The sequence below is a fragment of the Amphiura filiformis genome, chromosome 10 (assembly GCF_039555335.1).
Source record: "Amphiura filiformis chromosome 10, Afil_fr2py, whole genome shotgun sequence".
NCBI lineage: Eukaryota > Metazoa > Echinodermata > Ophiuroidea > Amphilepidida > Amphiuridae > Amphiura > Amphiura filiformis.
Window position 1 is genome coordinate 53942983 of NC_092637.1, and position 26702 is coordinate 53969684.

The 26702-nt window shown below is 37.8% G+C and overlaps 1 protein-coding gene across 2 annotated transcripts in view; it reads left to right on the forward strand.

Annotated features, from left to right (window-relative positions):
- The first annotated feature begins 658 nt into the window (after positions 1–658).
- LOC140163028 (uncharacterized) overlaps positions 659–26702 on the forward strand; it is a 70716-nt gene continuing 44672 nt past the window's right edge. For both annotated transcript variants that reach the window (XM_072186365.1, XM_072186366.1), the window contains exons 1-9: positions 659–1759; positions 7063–7216; positions 8048–8104; positions 8699–8782; positions 9447–9514; positions 11189–11240; positions 12088–12193; positions 13373–13515; positions 14882–15039. In XM_072186365.1, the coding sequence (XP_072042466.1) occupies positions 1506–1759; positions 7063–7216; positions 8048–8104; positions 8699–8782; positions 9447–9514; positions 11189–11240; positions 12088–12193; positions 13373–13515; positions 14882–15039 (1076 nt within the window). In that variant the 5' untranslated portion in view covers positions 659–1505. The remainder of the gene's footprint in view (positions 1760–7062; positions 7217–8047; positions 8105–8698; positions 8783–9446; positions 9515–11188; positions 11241–12087; positions 12194–13372; positions 13516–14881; positions 15040–26702) is intronic.

A 26702-nucleotide genomic window follows, 5' to 3' on the forward strand; every position in this document is an offset into this window, starting at 1 on the left:
GTTATTTCATTATGCTTAAATTAAATTCAAATATGACATTACTACTATCTAGAAGTAACCACAATAATTTAATCGTACTAACACTTATTACCTTGACGAATGCAAACTTCATTAAGTCAAACGCCGACATACTTTATTAAAAACCTGACTCATATACCTCTAACTTAATTTAAATCTATCCCATTAATAAGTAATTCGCACCGACGTCGGTGTAGTTTTACAAAAAAAGGTGCAGCTTCGCGGCGCCGTCGATGTGGTAGGGTATTCTAAAGGTACTCCATATATTGATTCAGATAATGAAACTTGGATTTTTTTGGCTGCTTCGACCAACCTCGTAGGCCTATACCCTTAAATGTTAAAGACAGACCAGCACAGTATAATTAGGGTCAGGGGTTACTAACCCTAGTCTAACCATAACCCCGTAACCCTAATTAGAGTAATTATCGTGACTATGGTGTCTTGAATGAGACATCTACCTTTTTGGTCAAACCAAAAACTAATCTACCTTTTTGGTCCCTGACACAAATATTGAACGGTCCCTAATCAATAGTTAGTGATAGTCGAATAAAGATCTACAAGTATTTTCATCGTCTGCCCCCGTACAAATACAATATTTATTCAATCGATAAATCAATATCCTTACACATCCTTGCTCCATTAGGCCCTATGTTATTAATATAAATCATCTCGGGAAAATTCCAGGAAAGTGAGCATTTATGCCTACACATAATAGTTTTATGACTTTTTACCAACAGAAAAGAGTCCATTGTTAAATCATGTTAAACTTTATGAACCATTTCAGTTCATTTCGACTGCGGAGCAAAATACAAAGTTTCTACAAGCAGTTAGCGTCATAATGCAGTACATCGTAGATGATAACAACTCAAAGTGAGCAGTCATAAAGTCTTCAGTTCATCGTCATCTTTATTTTTTTACATGGACTATCATGACTATATATATGCCTACTCGATTTTCAAAACTTGCGCTTGCATGCATGACGCCCGGCATGACGCCACCTCTTGAAGAAGTTACGAGTTTGACTTAAAATGACTAAAACTGAGCATACATAGTGATGATAGTGAGCAACCAAACATCCCCGTTGACTGGTGGCGTTGTGCTTCGTTCATGTACGTAGGACCTCAGTTTGATTTGAACAGGCTCAGTGATCAATTATCATCTTCTCATCTTCTCTGGAATCTGGATGGACATACATTAGCACAGCTCAAGTCCTTCACGGCATCGTCTGTCACGATAGTTTTGTGGACACAATTATTCTGTCCAAAGATGACGCTTCTCATCCGATAAATGGTTGTTTAAGTTTTGACAGATATTTGAGTCGACATTGCTATCTGATTCACCAACTTCTGTGGTCGAAGGCCTATGCACCATTATCTACATGTATTCTGTATTGTTTAATTAATGGCATGTTGCAGGTGGCTTGATTGTAAGTCGTGCTCAAGCGCAATTGAATATTCTCCTTATCAGAAATTATCGCTTGATAAGTTATGATGGTTAAATTAACAGCAATGGTACTGATGAAGCACCGTGCATTCATCATTGGGTCATTCATTGGAATATCCATAGGACTTTTCCCTCTCCTTTTCCTGATAAGTTACCATTACCAACAACAACTTTGTAGTGATACTATCATTGCGGCACCTCTGGCTCCAGAGATATGGCATCCCAGAGCTGGTCATTCGGGCAAGCTGGTAATACGAGCATTGCGGAGTAAGGAGGAGGAGATATTTGACGATGTAAGGTAGGTTATATAATCGAAAGCGCTCACGGTAAGCGAAATAAACAAGTTGTGCTAGAAGTATAATTTTATTTAAGTGTTATTGTTTTAAATGAGGCGTTTGGTTTTATGTTATTTAAGTTTTACTTGTTTCAGTTGAGGCGTTTGGTTTTATAGAGTTTATCATTACAGACATAGGCCCTAATGTATTATTTCTGTCAATGCTTTTTAATTCTTTACCAAATGATATGGAATTAGAAATAACTGTTCATTACCGCAAACTTAAAAAATAAAATGGCTGTTTTTACCGTTGATAACACGGTAGTTCGCAACACAAACTTAAAAAACCAGACAAAACAGACACATCATTTATTAATAGTATGACATTTTCGTATTAGAGCCCGGAGAGGGGGAGGGGGGTACATAAACACAATCATTTTGAATGAGGTCAATAGATGTAAATTGAGACATGTGTATAAACATTACATACGGTACTATGCCAAATTTCGGGCCAAATTCATTAAAAGAATCGTACATTGTGACTTTAATTTCACAAGATCACCAAAGATCAGCGGAACTTAATTGACAACCTTAAAGCAAATCTGTTTTTTTCCACATCGACACCATCGTCTCTGCTTGCATCTTTCTTTTTCTCGCTTCGTTTTGTTCTTATTTCCAACTTCTTTCGTTTGTTCATGTTCTTTCTGTTCTTTCCCTGTCATATCGTACAAGGGCGAGTCCTAAAACGATGCGTTAGGTGATAATATTTATTAATATTTTCTAATTTTGTAATGCAATTAAACAACTTCTTTTAATTCTAATGTGTATTTCTGACCCGGAATTTCTGTCCATGCACCACATAGAAAAGCTTGATCCGGGAGATTGATATAGTATGCTATATTTATGTTAGGGGGTAGGGGGGGTTATGGGAGAGTGTATGTGGGAATACGAACCAAAATGGACCATTTGAGAAGGTAACATAATGCAATAGATTGTCACAATAGCTTTTGAACGCGACTATCGTTACATTTCAAAATATTTTTTGAAACAGTAAAACATTTCCAAAATTTGGGTAATGGACATAAAACAACAATAAGATACTGAACTATGCTGCAGTAATACATTTTACTTCCGCGAAAGTATTTCAATTCTACACTGTATACCATCTTCTAATTCAATTGCATTATAAGAAATCAATTTGAATAAATAATAACCTTGTCCAGTAACAATACAACCATGTTATCATCAGCTTATTCTGTTTAATTTAACACCATTTGCTTTTGTCCGCCCTTAATCGGGTTATTGGATTATATTTTACCAGGGGGTCACCCCTATTACTGAGGTGACGCGTATGTAGCAATAGCGGCCGGCGGAAGTATTTAAATTTTGGCGGCCAGTTAGACTGTATTTTGGTGTTTTTTGGGGGGCTAAAAAGGAAAGATGCGGGACAATTATTCCAGGGGGGGGTCATTCCCCGGTCATTCCCATTGTGGCCTGTACACCATCCGCGATAATAAAAACGCGTAAAAAGGGTAGTTTTTCGTGGGTAGGCACGATACGCGCGTATCGTATTGAGGGTGTCAAAAACATGAACAATTTAGGGTATGAAATTTGATGCAAGTAATAAAATCCCTGTTTAGGGCGTGAAAACAGGCACGTGTTACCTGTTTAGGGTATCGTTTTAGCCAAGGGTTAAATCCTTGCTTAGGGTGCTTTTCAAAAGTTGATTATCGCAGATGGTACAGGCCACAATGGGAAACTATTAGGCCTACTCTCACGCAAAGGCACTGTTAAAAAATTACCCCAAATTTAGGTCCAACATTCTGTCTCTCAACAAAAGACCGTAGGCCTATTTATCTCACCGATTGCCCCTTAAGGGATCCAAAATGAGCGTTTATTGCGTTTCGACAGTATTTTTTGTGGGACATGAGAGCACCTCAGACCTATCGAATTGCATTCTGAATACGAAGCATGTCTTTCTGATATCAAACAATTTTCATTTTTTTAAATCACAATATAATACAAATTTTATGACAAATTATAAAAATTTGATATTTTTCGAATTTTTGATATATAACAGTCCTCGAAGTAAATTATATAAAATCTAATGATATATTCTTAAAGTGTATGTAGCAGGGAGGAAAAGCCGACGGTCAATTGAAAATTTTGACCTTTCATATTGAAGATATGGATTTTTTCCCAAAAAGACCTAATTTTTTTTGGTGTTTTGGGAAAAAAATCCATATCTTCAATACGAAAGGTCAAAATTTTCAATTGATCGTCGGCTTTTCAACCCACCTACATACACTTTAAGTATAAATCATCAGATTTATAAAGTTTACTTCAAGTACTGTTAAATATCAAAAATATCAATTTTAATGATTTGCCATAAAATGTGTATTAAATTGCGAATTTCAAAATTCAAAATTATTTGATATCAGAATGACATTCTTCGTATTCAGAATGCAATTCGATATGTCTGATGTGCTCTAATGTCCCAAAATAAATACTGTCCAAACGTTCATACCCCAGCCCTTAAACAACGAAAAAAACCTTATTCTACGGGTCTGACCGCCCGGGGGAACTCCCATATATTGGTAGGCCTACACGTTATGTGCCTGTCATTAGACCTACCCCCATTTTGAGGCAAATCTTCTACCCAATGACCCCCTTCATCAGCTTACACCCAATGACCGCTTTTTTTCCCTTCAAATCTGCCAACCAATGACCCCCTTTTTTCATTAGCTTTACACCAAATCTACAAATTTTTGTGCGCTTTGCGCGCATTTTAAACAAATTTTACATTTTGGTACCCATTTAACAGCAAAATTGCCAATTTTTTGCGCATTTGCTCAATGACGCCCAATTTTTATCATTTTACCACTGAATGACCCCATTTTCTTGGAACCCCCACTGAATGACCCCCCTTTTTCGACGAAAATCGCCACAGATAGACCCCTAGTTTTGTACTCCGGTAGGCACTGCACAGGTACGTCACTTTCATATTCGAGTGCGCCCCCCGGGCCAGACCCAGATTTTTCGATTTGAGAATCGTGTTGTTTTTTAATTTGCAGTAGGCCTATTCATGTAAAGTCAGCCGTTTTTGATAAAAAGTGAACTGGGTTTGACGGAAATTGTTGTATGCATGCACAGTTGTTTAAGGCAAAAGGTAGATTTATTTTGACTGAAAAAAAACACAAAACAAATGTAAAATGAGAGGAAAATTGCAACAAAAAAGTAATTTATTTACAGATTTTGAGGATATTTAAAACCATAGTCCCACCTTCGAGTAAAGTCCCACCCCAAAATTTTCGAAAATTTTTCAGAAATTAAAAAAAAAAAGAAAAAAAGAAATTGAAAGTTATTTATTTTTTCGGCTTTGGAGTGTCCCTGAACCTAGACCTAAATGCTAGGATCATTCATGGTTGACCTAAAAAAAAATAATTTTGCACGGTGTTTGGTGTTTTTAATATGAAAATTGATACTTTGTTTTCATGTCATACTCTATTAATGATATCAAAATGCATTGAATTTGAATGTCAAAGACTTTAAATTCATTATGTGAGGGCAAAAATGCTCATTTTTGGAGAAAAAAAAGTTTTTTGTTTTACCCAAATTTTATCGGACCACGTACCAAAAATATATATATTATTCATTTTTAAAAACTAGATAAAAAATATATAGGACCCGTTTATTAATTTAAAAAAAAATTTTGACCAACTTTGAGACGTTTGAACCAATAATGAATTAAAAATGAAAATCATAAAGAAGCTTAATTTTTGCCCAAATTTCAAATGATCAAAATTAAAAAATTTGGGCCAAAAAACATATAAACCCCGTTTTGGGGGGATTTTCTCCAAAAATGAACATTTGCCCAAATGTCTTATTATGTCTTTAATACACGCCTTTCAGTTAACCATAGTAGGTAATTTTAGCACATCTGTAACACCAACAAACATGACAAAGGTACCAAAATCTCAATTTTGATGTTTTTACGATCCTCCGTATGAAATCTTTTAATAGGCCTTTAAGGGATGGAGTATGAACGTTTGGACAGTATTTATTGTGGGACATTAGAGCACATCAGACATATCGAATTGCATTCTGAATACGAAGAATGTCCTTCTGATATCAAATAATTTTTGAAATTCGCAATGCACATTTTATGGCAAATAATTAAAAATTGATATTTTTGATATTTAACAGTACTCGAAGTAAACTTTATAAATCTGATGATTTATACTTGAAGTGTATGTAGGTGGGATGAAAAGCCGACAATCAATTGAAAATGTTGACCTTTCGTATTGAAGATATGGATTTTTTCCCCAAAACACCGTCCTTCTGGGAAAAAAATTCATAACTTCAATATGAAAGGTCAAAATTTTCAATTGATCGTCGGCTTTTTCTCCCAGCTACATACACTTATATATCATTAGATTTATAAAATTTACTTTGAGGACTGTTGTATATCAAAAATGTGAAAAATATCAAATTTTAATAATTTGTCATAAAATTTGTATCATATCGTGAATTTCAAAAAATGAAAATTATTTGATATCAGAACGACATTCTTAATGCAATTCGATATGTCTGATGTGCTCTCATGTCCCACAAAATGCCAGATCCCTTAAGGGTAGACGCGGTATTGTTGGTCGAAGCAGCCAAAATATTGACTTTCATTATCTAATTACACTTTGCAAAAGTTCATTCTACAAAATAATTTGAGAACTTGCTTGATTTGTTATTAATGAGTTACGTACGTTTTACAAAAATGTTGTTGCTTCAGCCCTCTTTAGAACGTAACTCAAGAACCACAGGACCAACAAAAGTATATCTGTGATACTTAGTATTAGAATCCTTCTATACACGTACTTGCTATGAACTGATCAATGCAATGTTTGTCAAAGCTCACTGCCATTCACAAGATGCTGTGAACTACCAAATTGCAACAGTTTAAAATAGTTGCTAACCACCATGCTTCAACAAGCACAAGGCTAGACAATATTACACTAACCTCACCACTTACTTTTGAACCAATACTAGGCTTGTTTGATCTCATTTCAATGCATTTTTCATACTGATTCCAAATATGGACATGAAAGTTTACAATTCTGAAATTTTTTAATTAAAAAAAAAGAAACTTGTTGTCTGCAGTCGACACCCGGAACCGGAACATGGAGAGAGTTAAACAAGAATGGAAAATTACACCATCATCATCAGTCGGCTGCGGAGCAGGCGACTACAAACTTTCTCCAACTTACATTAACCTCTCCAAAATTGCACTAACCACACGTTTTTCCGTTGTTTTTTGGTGGTTTTTTTTATAGTGATACTAGTAGTATCAATATTGCTGATATGCAGAACCTTCTGTCCCAAAAAGTAATATCGGGCGACGAACTGGGAATAGATGGTTGGTGGATGTCACACTCAAAATGGAATGCCACAACACGATGCGATCAGGATGCCAAGAATTGTACGCAGGTAGGTAATGAAATGGCCGCCATCATGGAATTTAATATGGCCGCTCTTTTAAAGAAATTAATTAATATGAAGTTGAGAGTTGGTCATGCCAGAGCACGATGCGATCGGTACGCGAAGCATTGATTATACGCAGGTATCACCTGATCATGATAATGATATATAGAAGAAATAGTGGCCATATTGGAATCTAATTATGTAATTATATAGGGAATTTTGATTTGATTTGATTTGTTCGGGTTTTGACAACCCTGGATAACCCAAGAAAGCCTCTATTGAAGCTTATTTCCATTGGGGTCCATTTAACACCCTACTCTTTTCGAAACTGGCTGCGAGATACATGTACGGCTCTCTGTACACGGGACCGACGGCTTAACGTCCCCTCCGAAGGACGGAGTACTTTCATGATTCATTTACCCAATTCTAAATGAACCATGGGGAGAGCGGAAGTCTGCAGAATTTGCAAATTAATTTCAGACTTTTTTTTCCAAGTCAATATCCCAGCAAATCGCCACCGCCGGGAATCGAACCCGGGACCTCATGCACTAAAGGCAAGTACCCTAACCATTGCGCCACGCTCTCCCTTAAAATGGCCGCCATTTTGGAATCTAATATGGCCGCTGATTTAGAGAAAGAAATTAATTTAATGTTGGTAGTGCGTGTCGGGTTTAATGATATAAAGGGGAAATGGGCCGACCAACTTGGAATCTGATGTTAGAGAAGTGAATTTATATTTGATGGCTTTGGAAGTTTGAAAAACTATTCAAACCGAGTTAGAGGTATATAGCATCAGTCATTGTTCAATAATTTTGTTAAGTTTTTTTCTCTCCTCAGGTTTTTACTACTGCTTGCAGAAAGCAAATGACCACGGCCATCTACCAGTTCCTACCTGTAAGTCAACGTTACTGTTATTTAAAGTACATTGGGCTATTCCATTTAAAATTCACACTACCCCTGTGGAACATTTACCTAAAGTATTCCACAGAGGGAGTATGCATTTTGAATAGAATAGACAATTGTGTATAAGCAACCATGACTGATCACAAAATCCAGAAATCCGAACTCCTCTAATTGAATTGGGGTCAAAAATCATACAATCGCCCCTCTCGCAATTTCTTGAAAATACGATGTCAACATTTTATGTGTGGGGTGCTTTTTCAAGTCACTGTCAAGACCATAGTATACAATAGCTGCCCTATAGATAATCGACAATATCTGCATTTACCTTTTTGGTAAATCCCATAAGCCTTTGCGGGTAGACCTGAGATGTCGTCATTTGACGTCATGCCGATGATACACATCGTTCAGCGATCATCGTTACTGCGCATTTCATAGCCGTGAAGTCTGTGAATACTAAAAACGATGTTCGCATCGGTGTGACGACATAACATGTCATATCCGAAACAGCTTATGGGATTTGTGAATTCTAATTGTACACATCTTAAGATAATGACATTTGGCTGCTATTATTTGTTTCCAATATAGATTGAGGCAGATAGTGGAATCATCGGTTTTGAATTCTCTGGTAAAGGATCGTCACAGTCAGATTTCCACTGGAAGAACAAAAAGGTAGGCCCTTATACGTCGGTTTATTATTTTTATAGGGTTGCTAAGAATACGCGATTTTGGAGGCCAAACAAACGCACCTTAATTTCCCCCAAACTCGAAAATACGCAAACGCAAACGCAAAATGTTAATAAGAAAATAATAAAACTGCGGATTTGGAGAATCTCTGGGCCTAACACCAAGTTTTTCAATCATTCATAATTGATGAAACAAATAGGGAAAAAAATCACCAACAAATTACAATTTTGTGTCCAAAAGAGACAGATTTGTAACTTGTATTCACTGCATTATTTATTAAGGATCTAGAAATGCATTGGTTTTGGAAATGTCAGTTACAAGCAGATTTATGTCATCCCAGATTACCAGTTTGGTCAAAAACCAGGAGCAGATGGGAGTCACACATTTATATCCAAGGGAACTGTTCCTGCGATGACCAGTTGACCAGTTTGATCAAAACCCAGGGACAGATGGGAGTCAGTTATCAGCAGATTTATATCCAAGGGAACTGATCTACAAGACGACCAGTTTACCAGTTTGGTTAAAACCACATTATTTGACCAAGGTTTTGTCGGGGGTTTTGTACAAGATGTAAGAAAATAAAATTAGTAAAAACAGTTAAACATCATAGATGATTAAAATTTGAAGATTCTTCCTTTAATTGGCACAGATGGATGCCGCTATTAACGGCGCCCAAACCTTGCTGAAGTACACAGACGACAGCTACGATATAGCCAGGTTAGTTCACTATGGATTACAGGAGTAGCTAAGAGTATGGGTCATGTATAGGTTAAATATGGGTCATGCATAGGTTAAATATGGGTCATGCATAGGTTAGATATGGGTCATGCATAGGTTAGATATGGGTCATGTATAGGTTAAATATGGGTCATGCATAGATTAAATATGGGTCATGCATAGGATAGATATGGGTCATGCATAGATTAAATATGGGTCATGCATAGGTTAGATATGGGTCATGCATAGGTTAGATATGGGTCATGTATAGGTTAAATATGGGTCATGCATAGATTAAATATGGGTCATGCATAGGATAGATATGGGTCATGTATAGGTTAAATATGGGTCATGCATAGGTTAGATATGGGTCATGTATAGGTTAAATATGGGTCATGCATAGGTTAAATATGGGTCATGCATAGGTTAAATATGGGTCATGCATAGGTTAGATATGGGTCATGTATAGGTTAAATATGAGTCATGCATAGGTTAGATATGGGTCATGCATAGGTTCAATACCACTAATTAGAGTCGGGCAGTGCCTGAAAAACGAGAGGGACTATTTTCTTTCATGGCATCTGAAAAATGTGTTTAAAAATCACTGAAAATACCAAGCTGTAGAGTCAAGTATAATTATGTGAGTAACATGCAGAAATGACATGCTGTCTACTATTATTTTACCGTGTTGATGAAAAGTTCACCCATATTCATCCGCTGCCCATCAATTTCCAGCCGGGTGAACTATACAATAGTGATATAATTAAGAAATAAGGGGTAATGCATTATCCTTTACACGCAAATAATGTGTCCGAGGCAGTAAAAACGTAAATAATGGGTGAGGCGCAGCCGAACCCATTATTTAAACGTTTTTACTGCCGAGGACACATTATTTGCGTGTAAAGCATAATGCTGCACCCTTTATTTCCATTATATTACCACAAAATAGTGCGATTTAAAGAGAAAATATCACATCAAGTTTTTTGCCCAAATATTTCAAGCTGTTTACCTCAATGTGGAGTTCCTACGCGTAGCCAAAGCGTAAGTGATAAAGTTCGTTGCCCTGGCCACTTTATTGCTAATTAATGGCCTTTCACGTGACGCGTTTCAACAAATCACAGTGCGCGATTTTGAGTAATGGGTCGTGGGGGTAATAGAATAATAAATAATATGACGTCGTTCCTTTAAGCGTGCAATTTGGCACGAATTTGGCAAGTATACGGTACTACAAATTATGTTCATTTAGAATACCTTTGTAAAATAACAAATGAAGAGCGTGTTTCCAAACCATGTTAAGTCCACAACCCCATGTGTCTCATTTACTTGTGTGATACAATCACAATTACTTTGACAAGTTTGACATTAGCAACAATGATTTGTACCATCAGCAAGCCAAATTTTTGCCACAACAAATGCTGCTTAACAATATGCCGACTATTGTTCTCATTTGGGCACCAAATGCCTCACACAGTATTGTTACTGTGCATCCATCCACTGTTTGCTTTATAATGGTGCATCCAACTGAAATTTCTATACATATAGCATCACAACCCATTGCAATATCGCACAGGTAAACCAGAAATAGGTGTTTATGGACTTAACATGGTTTAGAACAAACTCTTCAAATATTGCCTGCCTGTCTGTCTGACCACCTTATCATGTTATCCTTCACAGACTTCTTTTTCCGACTGGGAATTATTCAATAATGTCAGCTCAAGTATCAAAGGTAAATAAGTGGCAAGGGTGTGTGTGTGGGGGTGTCGGATTAACACGTAATCATGAAATCGTCATAAATACTCGTAAATGTAGTGTGTGTTGCTGAAGCAAAATTATGTTATTCTAAAACCGCCGAGGTGCGATTAACATGATTAAGTACCCCACAATAAGTAGACTTGTGTTGGCTTAAAAAGTTACCTTTTCAGAGCCTTAGCAGCGACGTAGCTTGCGAGACTACCACGGCCTCTTCATTCATCATTTAGCGTTGTGTTTACAATCCTCCGGTCTATCGGGTGGTCAAGTGTCAGCAGATGGCAGGCAGGTCATATCCGGCGTCCCCGTTGAGTGTAAACCCTACGCTGAATGAAGGTGTCGTAATATGGTGTCGCAAACTACGTCGCTGCTAACCAAGACTCTGGAAAAGGTAACTTTTTAAGCAAATGTTAAGAATGAGTAAGTCCAATAGCAGTATGGTATCCACGCTGCTAGGCCTGTGTTGTTTTTTCAATTCGTAACTATTAACCGTTTATTATTGAATGGTCTGTTAGCCTTGTAGTTTCGTCAACATCGTACGTCGTATGCGTAATAGGATCTCACCTTTCCCCTTTTTAGGGAAAAAAATTCCTCCTGGCGTAAATAATGACCGCTCACTTCATAGATTGAGCTATTCCAGTTAAAATTCACACACCATATGGAACTCATGACCTTAATTTTCCATACAGGCATTTGAAACCTGCACCCCCTGTCATGCCTGTGTGCGATATTAAGGACATGTCTTCCATAGGGGGAGTGTGAATTTTAACTGGAACAGCCCAATGGGCATCGTTTGCTTACCTCACCTGTTTTTAACATTTCAGATTTTTCCGCATGACAAGCAGATTAAAAGCATTACAGCCATGTTAACGTGTTATGGGTACGACGGCTTTGCTAGGTTTCAAGATATTGTAATCAAACCAATATATGGTAAGAATTAACAAATAACCGTTTACAAACAATATACCAATTAAAAGACAGCTCATATACACACGAGCCCCCACATAATGTAAACACATGCAGCATTACATTATAATTATTATATATATCATCATATCATACCAGTTATGAGATATTTTCTCAAAATATCAAGAGGTAGCTTTAGAACCACTAAACAAATACTAGGCTTGTTTGTACTCATCTTAATGCATTTTTCATGCTGATTCCAAATATGGTAATGACAAGTTAGAATTCTGCATTATTCAGAATATTTTAATGGTGGTTTATGTACGCTCATTTTGATACCCCATTTGCTCAATTTCGTTCAATATTAACAGCAATATTTTTAAAGAAATAAAAAACCCGAATTTAAAGGTTGCAGTAACCATTAATCGCTGTAAGTGCAACTTTAAATTCGGATGTTTTCTTTAAAAAAAATGCCTGTCTGTTGTTAATATTGAACGCAGTTGGGCGAACTGGTATCAAAAATAACGTACATAAACCATCATTATTTCTATGTAAAAATATTATGTTGAATATAAACCGAGCTCAAAAAGAAACTTATAATGTTTTACAACGCGTGAATCACAAGATCATATCTTAAAATACTGTCAATCAAAATGAACCAAAATTACACACAGGATTACTTTAATACTCTACTCAAAATACATGTCAGTAACCATGCAGTTGTCCAACTGACACAACAGCAAAATGCACTGTCATGGTACAGCTTCCTGGACTTCCTCCACTTTCACAGCCCATCATTTGGCACCCAGCACAAAAAAATCTGTGAGAATGCACACAAGATCCTTGCACAGATGATAAAACGGTGCTGCTTTCTGCTTTTCATACACTTTTTTCATGAAACAGGGCTGGGCTGTGAATGTGTTCCAGGAAGCTGTTCCATGTCAGTGCATTTTGCTGTTGTGTCAGTTGGATAACTGCGTGGTTACTGACATGTGTTAAGAGTAGAGTATTGAAGTAAACCTGTGTGTAATTTTGGTAGAATTTGATAGACAGGATTTCAAGATATGACCTTGTGAAAAATTATAAGTTTCTTTTTGAGCTCAATTTATATGTTGTAATAGTTCTGAAGTTATAGGTGTATTTGTAACGGCTGCGTTATTTTTTGGGAAGTCTTTATTATTCTTTATACTTTTAACATTATAGATGACAGTACTACTACCAGCTTATCAGTAAGGAAAGATAGAAAGAAATGTGTGTCATCGTGTCCCAAATATTACAAACAAGAAGACGTCACTCTCCCATTTGACACAGAGAAGGTGATCTCATCCTCAGATACGTCTGACACGGTAAGTCTCAGAGTATAATGTCTTCGTCTCTAATCTTTGAACAAGTTCATTTGGATTGTTAGATTTCACTGTTGACATATTTCTTTTTGTACAAATCCAATAAAAATGAAGATGTTAAACTCACATTTTAGTGACGTTTCACCACTACACTAGTGGTTTCATCAGACTGGCAACTCATCACATCTGACTGCTTCCTTTTATAGGCAACAGGAACCGCTATAGAGGGCCTGATGAGTTGGTCAAAGATGTTGTTGAGTGAGTAGGTCCCCTCGTCCTTGTTTAGAGTGTCTTTTCCTTTTCGGCGAATCCAGATGGCTTCTTTCAGCCATCTGGTGGTCTTGTCAGCTTCTCTATCGATGACTTTTGAGTCCTCCCAATTGATGGAATGGTTTGTCGAGGCAACGTGATCGGTGATAGCTGACTTGTGAATGTATGTAATTGATGACTTGCGGCTGGCTCGTGTGTAGGGCTTAGTTTCAAATTTCTCCACCTCTTTTTGGTGTTCTTTGAGGCGAACACCGAAAGGACGGCCGGTTTCTCCGATGTAAGTGCCAGCACAGTCCCCGCACTCAACAACATCTTTGACCAACTCATCACGCCCTCTATAGCGGTTCCTGTTGCCTATAAAAGGAAGCAGTCAGATGTGATGAGTTGCCAGTCTGATGAAACCACTAGTGTAGTGGTGAAACGTCACTAAAATGTGAGTTTAACATCTTCATTTTTATTGGATTTGTACAAAAAGAAATATGTCAACAGTCCTTCGTCTCTGTTCACATTGTTATTAAGTAAAATATATCGACCAATTTTGATGCGTTTGTTGTAATTACGGGACAACAAGAAAATTTGATGCCGGGAGTTTTCCCGTGATTTTACGAGACCAGTAAAATTACGGAATTTAAATTTTACTTTCAGTGTTTAAGCCGGATTATGAGGTAGTTAGGGACATACATGGATTTGTAGTATTACATGTAGGTATGTGTGTGGGGGTGGGGGAGGTGTGGATGTGGAGGTATGTAGGTGGTCCTGATAAGATCACAAAAAATATGTTTTGCTTACGGCTGGTTCCCGTAAAATTACGGAAAACTTCGAAATTTACGGTCCTTTTTACAATAATCCGCTCATCAGCTCAGTACAAAAACTCTTCGTCTTCATCTTCATCCACACCTTCACCTTCACTCATCCCTTCTACTCCATTCTTCATCTTCTCTTCATCTCTTCATTTTTACCGTCCATTGTCATCATCATCATCATCATCATCGTCATCATCTCGCTATCAACAACAAATATATTTCATCTATAAATTGAAGACCAAATTGTTACGTTGTCTCTTTTATTTCAACCTGTTTTTGTTGTTTTTTCTATATAGATAACTTCCAACCTGACTTTAGTAACCCATTTATCCATTGATCGCATGGAAGCATTACAAGCAATAGCTGATGTATGGACTGGTATCATGGCTGTCACTATATATGTACCAGTCCTAGATGCTAAGAACAGAAATGTCACTCAGACAGTCTTACAAAGGTAAGTTGACTTTAGTAACACATTGATCTATTGATCGCATGGAAGCATTACAAGCAATAGCTGATGTATGGACTGGTATAATGGCTGTCACTATATATGTACCAGTCCAAGATGCTAAGAACAGAAATGTCACTCAGACAGTCTTACAAAGGTAAGCTGACTTTAGTGACCCATTTATCTATTGATCGCATGGAAGTATTACAAGCGATAGCTGATTTATGGACTGGTATCATGGCTGTCACTATATATGTACCGGTCCAAGATGCTAAGAACAGAAATGTCACTCAGACAGTCTTACAAAGGTAAGCTGACTTTAGTAACCCATTTATCTATTGATCGCATTGACGCATTACAAGCAATAGCTGATGTATGGACTGGTATAATGGCTGTCACTATATATGTACCAGTGCAAGATGCTAAGAACAGAAATGTCACTCAGACAATCTTACAAAGGCAAGCTGACTTTAGTAACCCATTTATCTATTGATCGCATGGAAGCATTACAAGCAATAGCTGATGTATGGACTGGTATAATGGCTGTCTGTCTGTCACTATATATGCACCAGTCCAAGATGCTAAGAACAGAAATGTCACTCAGACAGTCTTACAAAGGTAAGCTGACTTTAGTAACCCATTTATCTATTGATCGCATGGAAGCATTACAAGCAATAGCTGATGTATGGACTGGTATAATGGCTGTCACTATATATGTACCAGTCCAAGATGCTAAGAACAGAAATGTCACTCAGACAGTCTTACAAAGGTAAGCTGACTTTAGTAACCCATTTATCCATTGATCGCATGGAAGCATTACAAGCAATAGCTGATGTATGGACTGGTATCATGGCTGTCACTATATATGTACCAGTCCAAGATGCTAAGAACAGAAATGTCACTCAGACAGTCTTACAAAGGTAAGCTGACTTTAGTGACCCATTTATCTATTGATCGCATGGAAGTATTACAAGCGATAGCTGATTTATGGACTGGTATCATGGCTGTCACTATATATGTACCAGTCCAAGATGCTAAGAACAGAAATGTCACTCAGACAGTCTTACAAAGGTAAGCTGACTTTAGTAACCCATTTATCTATTGATCGCATGGAAGTATTACAAGCGATAGCTGATTTATGGACTGGTATCATGGCTGTCACTATATATGTACCAGTCCAAGATGCTAAGAACAGAAATGTCACTCAGACAGTCTTACAAAGGTATGCTGACTTTAGTAACCCATTTATCTATTGATCGCATGGAAGCATTACAAGCGATAGCTGATGTATGGCCTGGTATAATGGCTGTCACTATATATGTACCAGTCCAAGATGCTAAGAACAGAAATGTCACTCAGACAGTCTTACAAAGGTAAGTTGACTTTAGTAACCCATTTATCTTTGATCGCATGGAAGCATTACAAGCAATAGCTGATGTATGGACTGGTATAATGGCTGTCACTATATATGTACCAGTCCAAGATGCTAAGAACAGAAATGTCACTCAGACAGTCTTACAAAGGTAAGTTGACTTTAGTAACCCATTTATCCATTGATCGCATTGAAGCATTACAAGCGATAGCTGATGTATGGACTGGTATAATGGCTGTCACTATATATGTACCAGTCCAAGATGCTAAGAACAGAAATGTCACTCAGACAGTCTTACAAAGGTAAGCTGACTTTAGTAACCCATTTATCCATTGATCGCATGGAAGCATTACAAGCAATAGCTGATGAATGGACTGGTATAATGGCTGTCACTATATATGTACCAGTCCAAGATGCTAAGAACAGAAATGTCACTCAGACAGTCTTACAAAGGTAAGCTGACTTTAGTAACCCATTTATCTATTGATCGCATTGACGCATTACAAGCGATAGCTGATGTATGGACTGGTATAATGGCTGTCACTATATATGTACCAGTCCAAGATGCTAAGAACAGAAATGTCACTCAGACAGTCTTACAAAGGTAAGCTGACTTTAGTAACCCATTTATCTATTGATCGCATGGAAGCATTACAAGCGATAGCTGATGTATGGACTGGTATCATGGCTGTCACTATATATGTACCAGTCCAAGATGCTAAGAACAGAAATGTCACTCAGACAGTCTTACAAAGGTATGCTGACTTTAGTAACCCATTTATCTATTGATCGCATTGACGCATTACAAGCGATAGCTGATGTATGGACTGGTATAATGGCTGTCACTATATATGTACCAGTCCAAGATGCTAAGAACAGAAATGTCACTCAGACAGTCTTACAAAGGTAAGCTGACTTTAGTAACCCATTTATCTATTGATCGCATGGAAGCATTACAAGCGATAGCTGATGTATGGACTGGTATCATGGCTGTCACTATATATGTACCAGTCCAAGATGCTAAGAACAGAAATGTCACTCAGACAGTCTTACAAAGGTAAGCTGACTTTAGTAACCCATTTATCTATTGATCGCATGGAAGCATTACAAGCAATAGCTGATGTATGGACTGGTATAATGGCTGTCACTATATATGTACCAGTCCAAGATGCTAAGAACAGAAATGTCACTCAGACAGTCTTACAAAGGTAAGCTGACTTTAGTAACCCATTTATCTATTGATCGCATGGAAGCATTACAAGCAATAGCTGATGTATGGACTGGTATAATGGCTGTCACTATATATGTAGCAGTGCAAGATGCTAAGAACAGAAATGTCACTCAGACAGTCTTACAAAGGTAAGCTGACTTTAGTAACCCATTTATCTATTGATCGCATGGAAGCATTACAAGCGATAGCTGATGTATGGCCTGGTATAATGGCTGTCACTATATATGTACCAGTCCAAGATGCTAAGAACAGAAATGTCACTCAGACAGTCTTACAAAGGTAAGTTGACTTTAGTAACCCATTTATCTTTGATCGCATGGAAGCATTACAAGCAATAGCTGATGTATGGACTGGTATAATGGCTGTCACTATATATGTACCAGTCCAAGATGCTAAGAACAGAAATGTCACTCAAACAGTCTTACAAAGGTAAGTTGACTTTAGTAACCCATTTATCCATTGGTCGCATTGAAGCATTACAAGCGATAGCTGATGTATGGACTGGTATAATGGCTGTCACTATATATGTACCAGTCCAAGATGCTAAGAACAGAAATGTCACTCAGACAGTCTTACAAAGGTAAGCTGACTTTAGTAACCCATTTATCCATTGATCGCATGGAAGCATTACAAGCAATAGCTGATGAATGGACTGGTATAATGGCTGTCACTATATATGTACCAGTCCAAGATGCTAAGAACAGAAATGTCACTCAGACAGTCTTACAAAGGTAAGCTGACTTTAGTAACCCATTTATCTATTGATCGCATTGACGCATTACAAGCGATAGCTGATGTATGGACTGGTATAATGGCTGTCACTATATATATACCAGTGCAAGATGCTAAGAACAGAAATGTCACTCAGACAATCTTACAAAGGCAAGCTGACTTTAGTAACCCATTTATCTATTGATCGCATGGAAGCATTACAAGCAATAGCTGATGTATGGACTGGTATAATGGCTGTCACTATATATGCACCAGTCCAAGATGCTAAGAACAGAAATGTCACTCAGACAGTCTTACAAAGGTAAGCTGACTTTAGTAACCCATTTATCTATTGATCGCATGGAAGCATTACAAGCAATAGCTGATGTATGGACTGGTATAATGGCTGTCACTATATATGTACCAGTCCAAGATGCTAAGAACAGAAATGTCACTCAGACAGTCTTACAAAGGTAAGCTGACTTTAGTGACCCATTTATCTATTGATCGCATGGAAGTATTACAAGCAATAGCTGATGTATGGACTGGTATAATGGCTGTCACTATATATGTACCAGTCCAAGATGCTAAGAACAGAAATGTCACTCAGACAGTCTTACAAAGGTATGCTGACTTTAGTAACCCATTTATCTATTGATCGCATGGAAGTATTACAAGCGATAGCTGATTTATGGACTGGTATCATGGCTGTCACTATATATGTACCAGTCCAAGATGCTAAGAACAGAAATGTCACTCAGACAGTCTTACAAAGGTAAGCTGACTTTAGTAACCCATTTATCTATTGATCGCATGGAAGCATTACAAGCAATAGCTGATGTATGGACTGGTATAATGGCTGTCACTATATATGTAGCAGTGCAAGATGCTAAGAACAGAAATGTCACTCAGACAGTCTTACAAAGGTAAGCTGACTTTAGTAACCCATTTATCTATTGATCGCATGGAAGCATTACAAGCGATAGCTGATGTATGGCCTGGTATAATGGCTGTCACTATATATGTACCAGTCCAAGATGCTAAGAACAGAAATGTCACTCAGACAGTCTTACAAAGGTAAGTTGACTTTAGTAACCCATTTATCCATTGATCGCATTGAAGCATTACAAGCGATAGCTGATGTATGGACTGGTATAATGGCTGTCACTATATATGTACCAGTCCAAGATGCTAAGAACAGAAATGTCACTCAGACAGTCTTACAAAGGTAAGATGACTTTAGTAACCCATTTATCCATTGATCGCATGGAAGCATTACAAGCAATAGCTGATGAATGGACTGGTATAATGGCTGTCACTATATATGTACCAGTCCAAGATGCTAAGAACAGAAATGTCACTCAGACAGTCTTACAAAGGTAAGCTGACTTTAGTAACCCATTTATCTATTGATCGCATTGACGCATTACAAGCGATAGCTGATGTATGGACTGGTATAATGGCTGTCACTATATATGTACCAGTCCAAGATGCTAAGAACTGAAATGTCACTCAGACAGTCTTACAAAGGTAAGCTGACTTTAGTAACCCATTTATCTATTTATCGCATGGAAGCATTACAAGCAATAGCTGATGTATGGCCTGGTATAATGGCTGTCACTATATATGTACCAGTCCAAGATGCTAAGAACAGAAATGTCACTCAGACAGTCTTACAAAGGTAAGCTGACTTTAGTAACCTATTTATCTATTGATCGCATTGAAGCATTACAAGCGATAGCTGATGAATGGACTGGTATTATGGCTGTCACTATATATGTACCAGTCCAAGATGCTAAGAACAGAAATGTCACTCAGACAGTCTTACAAAGGTAAGCTGACTTTAGTAACCATTTATCCATTGATCGCATGGAAGCATTACAAGCAATAGCTGATGTATGGACTGGTATCATGGCTGTCACTATATATGTACCAGTCCAAGATGCTAAGAACAGAAATGTCACCCAGACAGTCTTACAAAGGTAAGCTGACTTTAGTAACCCATTTATCCATTGATCGCATGGAAGCATTACAAGCGATAGCTGATGTATGGACTGGTATCATGGCTGTCACTATATATGTACCAGTCCAAGATGCTAAGAACAGAAATGTCACTCAGACAGTCTTACAAAGGTAAGCTGACTTTAGTAACCCATTTATCCATTGATCGCATGGAAGCATTACAAGCGATAGCTGATGTATGGACTGGTATAATGGCTGTCACCATATATTTACCAGTCCAAGATGTTAAGAACAGAAATGTCACTCAGACAGTCTTACAAAGGTAAGCTGACTTTAGTAACCCATTTATCTATTGATCGCATTGAAGCATTACAAGCGATAGCTGATGTATGGACTGGTATAATGGCTGTCACCATATATTTACCAGTCCAAGATGTTAAGAACAGAAATGTCACTCAGACAGTCTTACAAAGGTAAGCTGACTTTAGTAACCCATTTATCTATTGATCGCATTGAAGCATTACAAGCGATAGCTGATGTATGGACTGGTATCATGGCTGTCACTATATATGTACCAGTCCAAGATGCTAAGAACAGAAATGTCACTCAGACAGTCTTACAAAGGTAGGCTGACTTTAGTAACCCATTTATCTATTGATCGCATTGACGCATTACAAGCGATAGCTGATGTATGGACTGGTATAATGGCTGTCACTATATATGTACCAGTCCAAGATGCTAAGAACAGAAATGTCACTCAGACAGTCTTACAAAGGTAAGCTGACTTTAGTAACCCATTTATCTATTGATCGCATTGAAGCATTACAAGCGATAGCTGATGTATGGACTGGTATAATGGCTGTCACTATATATGTACCAGTCCAAGATGCTAAGAACAGAAATGTCACTCAGACAGTCTTACAAAGGTAAGCTGACTTTAGTAACCCATTTATCTATTGATCGCATGGAAGTATTACAAGCGATAGCTGATTTATGGACTGGTATCATGGCTGTCACTATATATGTACCAGTCCAAGATGCTAAGAACAGAAATGTCACTCAGACAGTCTTACAAAGGTATGCTGACTTTAGTAACCCATTTATCTATTGATCGCATGGAAGCATTACAAGCGATAGCTGATGTATGGCCTGGTATAATGGCTGTCACTATATATGTACCAGTCCAAGATGCTAAGAACAGAAATGTCACTCAGACAGTCTTACAAAGGTAAGTTGACTTTAGTAACCCATTTATCTTTGATCGCATGGAAGCATTACAAGCAATAGCTGATGTATGGACTGGTATAATGGCTGTCACTATATATGTACCAGTCCAAGATGCTAAGAACAGAAATGTCACTCAGACAGTCTTACAAAGGTAAGTTGACTTTAGTAACCCATTTATCCATTGATCGCATTGAAGCATTACAAGCGATAGCTGATGTATGGACTGGTATAATGGCTGTCACTATATATGTACCAGTCCAAGATGCTAAGAACAGAAATGTCACTCAGACAGTCTTACAAAGGTAAGCTGACTTTAGTAACCCATTTATCCATTGATCGCATGGAAGCATTACAAGCAATAGCTGATGAATGGACTGGTATAATGGCTGTCACTATATATGTACCAGTCCAAGATGCTAAGAACAGAAATGTCACTCAGACAGTCTTACAAAGGTAAGCTGACTTTAGTAACCCATTTATCTATTGATCGCATTGACGCATTACAAGCGATAGCTGATGTATGGACTGGTATAATGGCTGTCACTATATATGTACCAGTCCAAGATGCTAAGAACAGAAATGTCACTCAGACAGTCTTACAAAGGTAAGCTGACTTTAGTAACCCATTTATCTATTGATCGCATGGAAGCATTACAAGCGATAGCTGATGTATGGACTGGTATCATGGCTGTCACTATATATGTACCAGTCCAAGATGCTAAGAACAGAAATGTCACTCAGACAGTCTTACAAAGGTATGCTGACTTTAGTAACCCATTTATCTATTGATCGCATTGACGCATTACAAGCGATAGCTGATGTATGGACTGGTATAATGGCTGTCACTATATATGTACCAGTCCAAGATGCTAAGAACAGAAATGTCACTCAGACAGTCTTACAAAGGTAAGCTGACTTTAGTAACCCATTTATCTATTGATCGCATGGAAGCATTACAAGCGATAGCTGATGTATGGACTGGTATCATGGCTGTCACTATATATGTACCAGTCCAAGATGCTAAGAACAGAAATGTCACTCAGACAGTCTTACAAAGGTAAGCTGACTTTAGTAACCCATTTATCTATTGATCGCATGGAAGCATTACAAGCAATAGCTGATGTATGGACTGGTATAATGGCTGTCACTATATATGTACCAGTCCAAGATGCTAAGAACAGAAATGTCACTCAGACAGTCTTACAAAGGTAAGCTGACTTTAGTAACCCATTTATCTATTGATCGCATGGAAGCATTACAAGCAATAGCTGATGTATGGACTGGTATAATGGCTGTCACTATATATGTAGCAGTGCAAGATGCTAAGAACAGAAATGTCACTCAGACAGTCTTACAAAGGTAAGCTGACTTTAGTAACCCATTTATCTATTGATCGCATGGAAGCATTACAAGCGATAGCTGATGTATGGCCTGGTATAATGGCTGTCACTATATATGTACCAGTCCAAGATGCTAAGAACAGAAATGTCACTCAGACAGTCTTACAAAGGTAAGTTGACTTTAGTAACCCATTTATCTTTGATCGCATGGAAGCATTACAAGCAATAGCTGATGTATGGACTGGTATAATGGCTGTCACTATATATGTACCAGTCCAAGATGCTAAGAACAGAAATGTCACTCAAACAGTCTTACAAAGGTAAGTTGACTTTAGTAACCCATTTATCCATTGGTCGCATTGAAGCATTACAAGCGATAGCTGATGTATGGACTGGTATAATGGCTGTCACTATATATGTACCAGTCCAAGATGCTAAGAACAGAAATGTCACTCAGACAGTCTTACAAAGGTAAGCTGACTTTAGTAACCCATTTATCCATTGATCGCATGGAAGCATTACAAGCAATAGCTGATGAATGGACTGGTATAATGGCTGTCACTATATATGTACCAGTCCAAGATGCTAAGAACAGAAATGTCACTCAGACAGTCTTACAAAGGTAAGCTGACTTTAGTAACCCATTTATCTATTGATCGCATTGACGCATTACAAGCGATAGCTGATGTATGGACTGGTATAATGGCTGTCACTATATATATACCAGTGCAAGATGCTAAGAACAGAAATGTCACTCAGACAATCTTACAAAGGCAAGCTGACTTTAGTAACCCATTTATCTATTGATCGCATGGAAGCATTACAAGCAATAGCTGATGTATGGACTGGTATAATGGCTGTCACTATATATGCACCAGTCCAAGATGCTAAGAACAGAAATGTCACTCAGACAGTCTTACAAAGGTAAGCTGACTTTAGTAACCCATTTATCTATTGATCGCATGGAAGCATTACAAGCAATAGCTGATGTATGGACTGGTATAATGGCTGTCACTATATATGTACCAGTCCAAGATGCTAAGAACAGAAATGTCACTCAGACAGTCTTACAAAGGTAAGCTGACTTTAGTGACCCATTTATCTATTGATCGCATGGAAGTATTACAAGCAATAGCTGATGTATGGACTGGTATAATGGCTGTCACTATATATGTACCAGTCCAAGATGCTAAGAACAGAAATGTCACTCAGACAGTCTTACAAAGGTATGCTGACTTTAGTAACCCATTTATCTATTGATCGCATGGAAGTATTACAAGCGATAGCTGATTTATGGACTGGTATCATGGCTGTCACTATATATGTACCAGTCCAAGATGCTAAGAACAGAAATGTCACTCAGACAGTCTTACAAAGGTAAGCTGACTTTAGTAACCCATTTATCTATTGATCGCATGGAAGCATTACAAGCAATAGCTGATGTATGGACTGGTATAATGGCTGTCACTATATATGTAGCAGTGCAAGATGCTAAGAACAGAAATGTCACTCAGACAGTCTTACAAAGGTAAGCTGACTTTAGTAACCCATTTATCTATTGATCGCATGGAAGCATTACAAGCGATAGCTGATGTATGGCCTGGTATAATGGCTGTCACTATATATGTACCAGTCCAAGATGCTAAGAACAGAAATGTCACTCAGACAGTCTTACAAAGGTAAGTTGACTTTAGTAACCCATTTATCCATTGATCGCATTGAAGCATTACAAGCGATAGCTGATGTATGGACTGGTATAATGGCTGTCACTATATATGTACCAGTCCAAGATGCTAAGAACAGAAATGTCACTCAGACAGTCTTACAAAGGTAAGATGACTTTAGTAACCCATTTATCCATTGATCGCATGGAAGCATTACAAGCAATAGCTGATGAATGGACTGGTATAATGGCTGTCACTATATATGTACCAGTCCAAGATGCTAAGAACAGAAATGTCACTCAGACAGTCTTACAAAGGTAAGCTGACTTTAGTAACCCATTTATCTATTGATCGCATTGACGCATTACAAGCGATAGCTGATGTATGGACTGGTATAATGGCTGTCACTATATATGTACCAGTCCAAGATGCTAAGAACTGAAATGTCACTCAGACAGTCTTACAAAGGTAAGCTGACTTTAGTAACCCATTTATCTATTTATCGCATGGAAGCATTACAAGCAATAGCTGATGTATGGCCTGGTATAATGGCTGTCACTATATATGTACCAGTCCAAGATGCTAAGAACAGAAATGTCACTCAGACAGTCTTACAAAGGTAAGCTGACTTTAGTAACCTATTTATCTATTGATCGCATTGAAGCATTACAAGCGATAGCTGATGAATGGACTGGTATTATGGCTGTCACTATATATGTACCAGTCCAAGATGCTAAGAACAGAAATGTCACTCAGACAGTCTTACAAAGGTAAGCTGACTTTAGTAACCATTTATCCATTGATCGCATGGAAGCATTACAAGCAATAGCTGATGTATGGACTGGTATCATGGCTGTCACTATATATGTACCAGTCCAAGATGCTAAGAACAGAAATGTCACCCAGACAGTCTTACAAAGGTAAGCTGACTTTAGTAACCCATTTATCCATTGATCGCATGGAAGCATTACAAGCGATAGCTGATGTATGGACTGGTATCATGGCTGTCACTATATATGTACCAGTCCAAGATGCTAAGAACAGAAATGTCACTCAGACAGTCTTACAAAGGTAAGCTGACTTTAGTAACCCATTTATCCATTGATCGCATGGAAGCATTACAAGCGATAGCTGATGTATGGACTGGTATAATGGCTGTCACCATATATTTACCAGTCCAAGATGTTAAGAACAGAAATGTCACTCAGACAGTCTTACAAAGGTAAGCTGACTTTAGTAACCCATTTATCTATTGATCGCATTGAAGCATTACAAGCGATAGCTGATGTATGGACTGGTATAATGGCTGTCACCATATATTTACCAGTCCAAGATGTTAAGAACAGAAATGTCACTCAGACAGTCTTACAAAGGTAAGCTGACTTTAGTAACCCATTTATCTATTGATCGCATTGAAGCATTACAAGCGATAGCTGATGTATGGACTGGTATCATGGCTGTCACTATATATGTACCAGTCCAAGATGCTAAGAACAGAAATGTCACTCAGACAGTCTTACAAAGGTAGGCTGACTTTAGTAACCCATTTATCTATTGATCGCATTGACGCATTACAAGCGATAGCTGATGTATGGACTGGTATAATGGCTGTCACTATATATGTACCAGTCCAAGATGCTAAGAACAGAAATGTCACTCAGACAGTCTTACAAAGGTAAGCTGACTTTAGTAACCCATTTATCTATTGATCGCATTGAAGCATTACAAGCGATAGCTGATGTATGGACTGGTATAATGGCTGTCACTATATATGTACCAGTCCAAGATGCTAAGAACAGAAATGTCACTCAGACAGTCTTACAAAGGTAAGCTGACATTAGTAACCCATTTATCTATTGATCGCATTGAAGCATTACAAGCGATAGCTGATGTATGGACTGGTATCATGGCTGTCACTATATATGTACCAGTCCAAGATGCTAAGAACAGAAATGTCACTCAGACAGTCTTACAAAGGTAAGCTGACTTTAGTAACCCATTTATCTATTGATCGCATTGAAGCATTACAAGCGATAGCTGATGTATGGACTGGTATCATGGCTGTCACTATATATGTACCAGTCCAAGATGCTAAGAACAGAAATGTCACTCAGACAGTCTTACAAAGGTAAGCTGACTTTAGTAACCCATTTATCTATTGA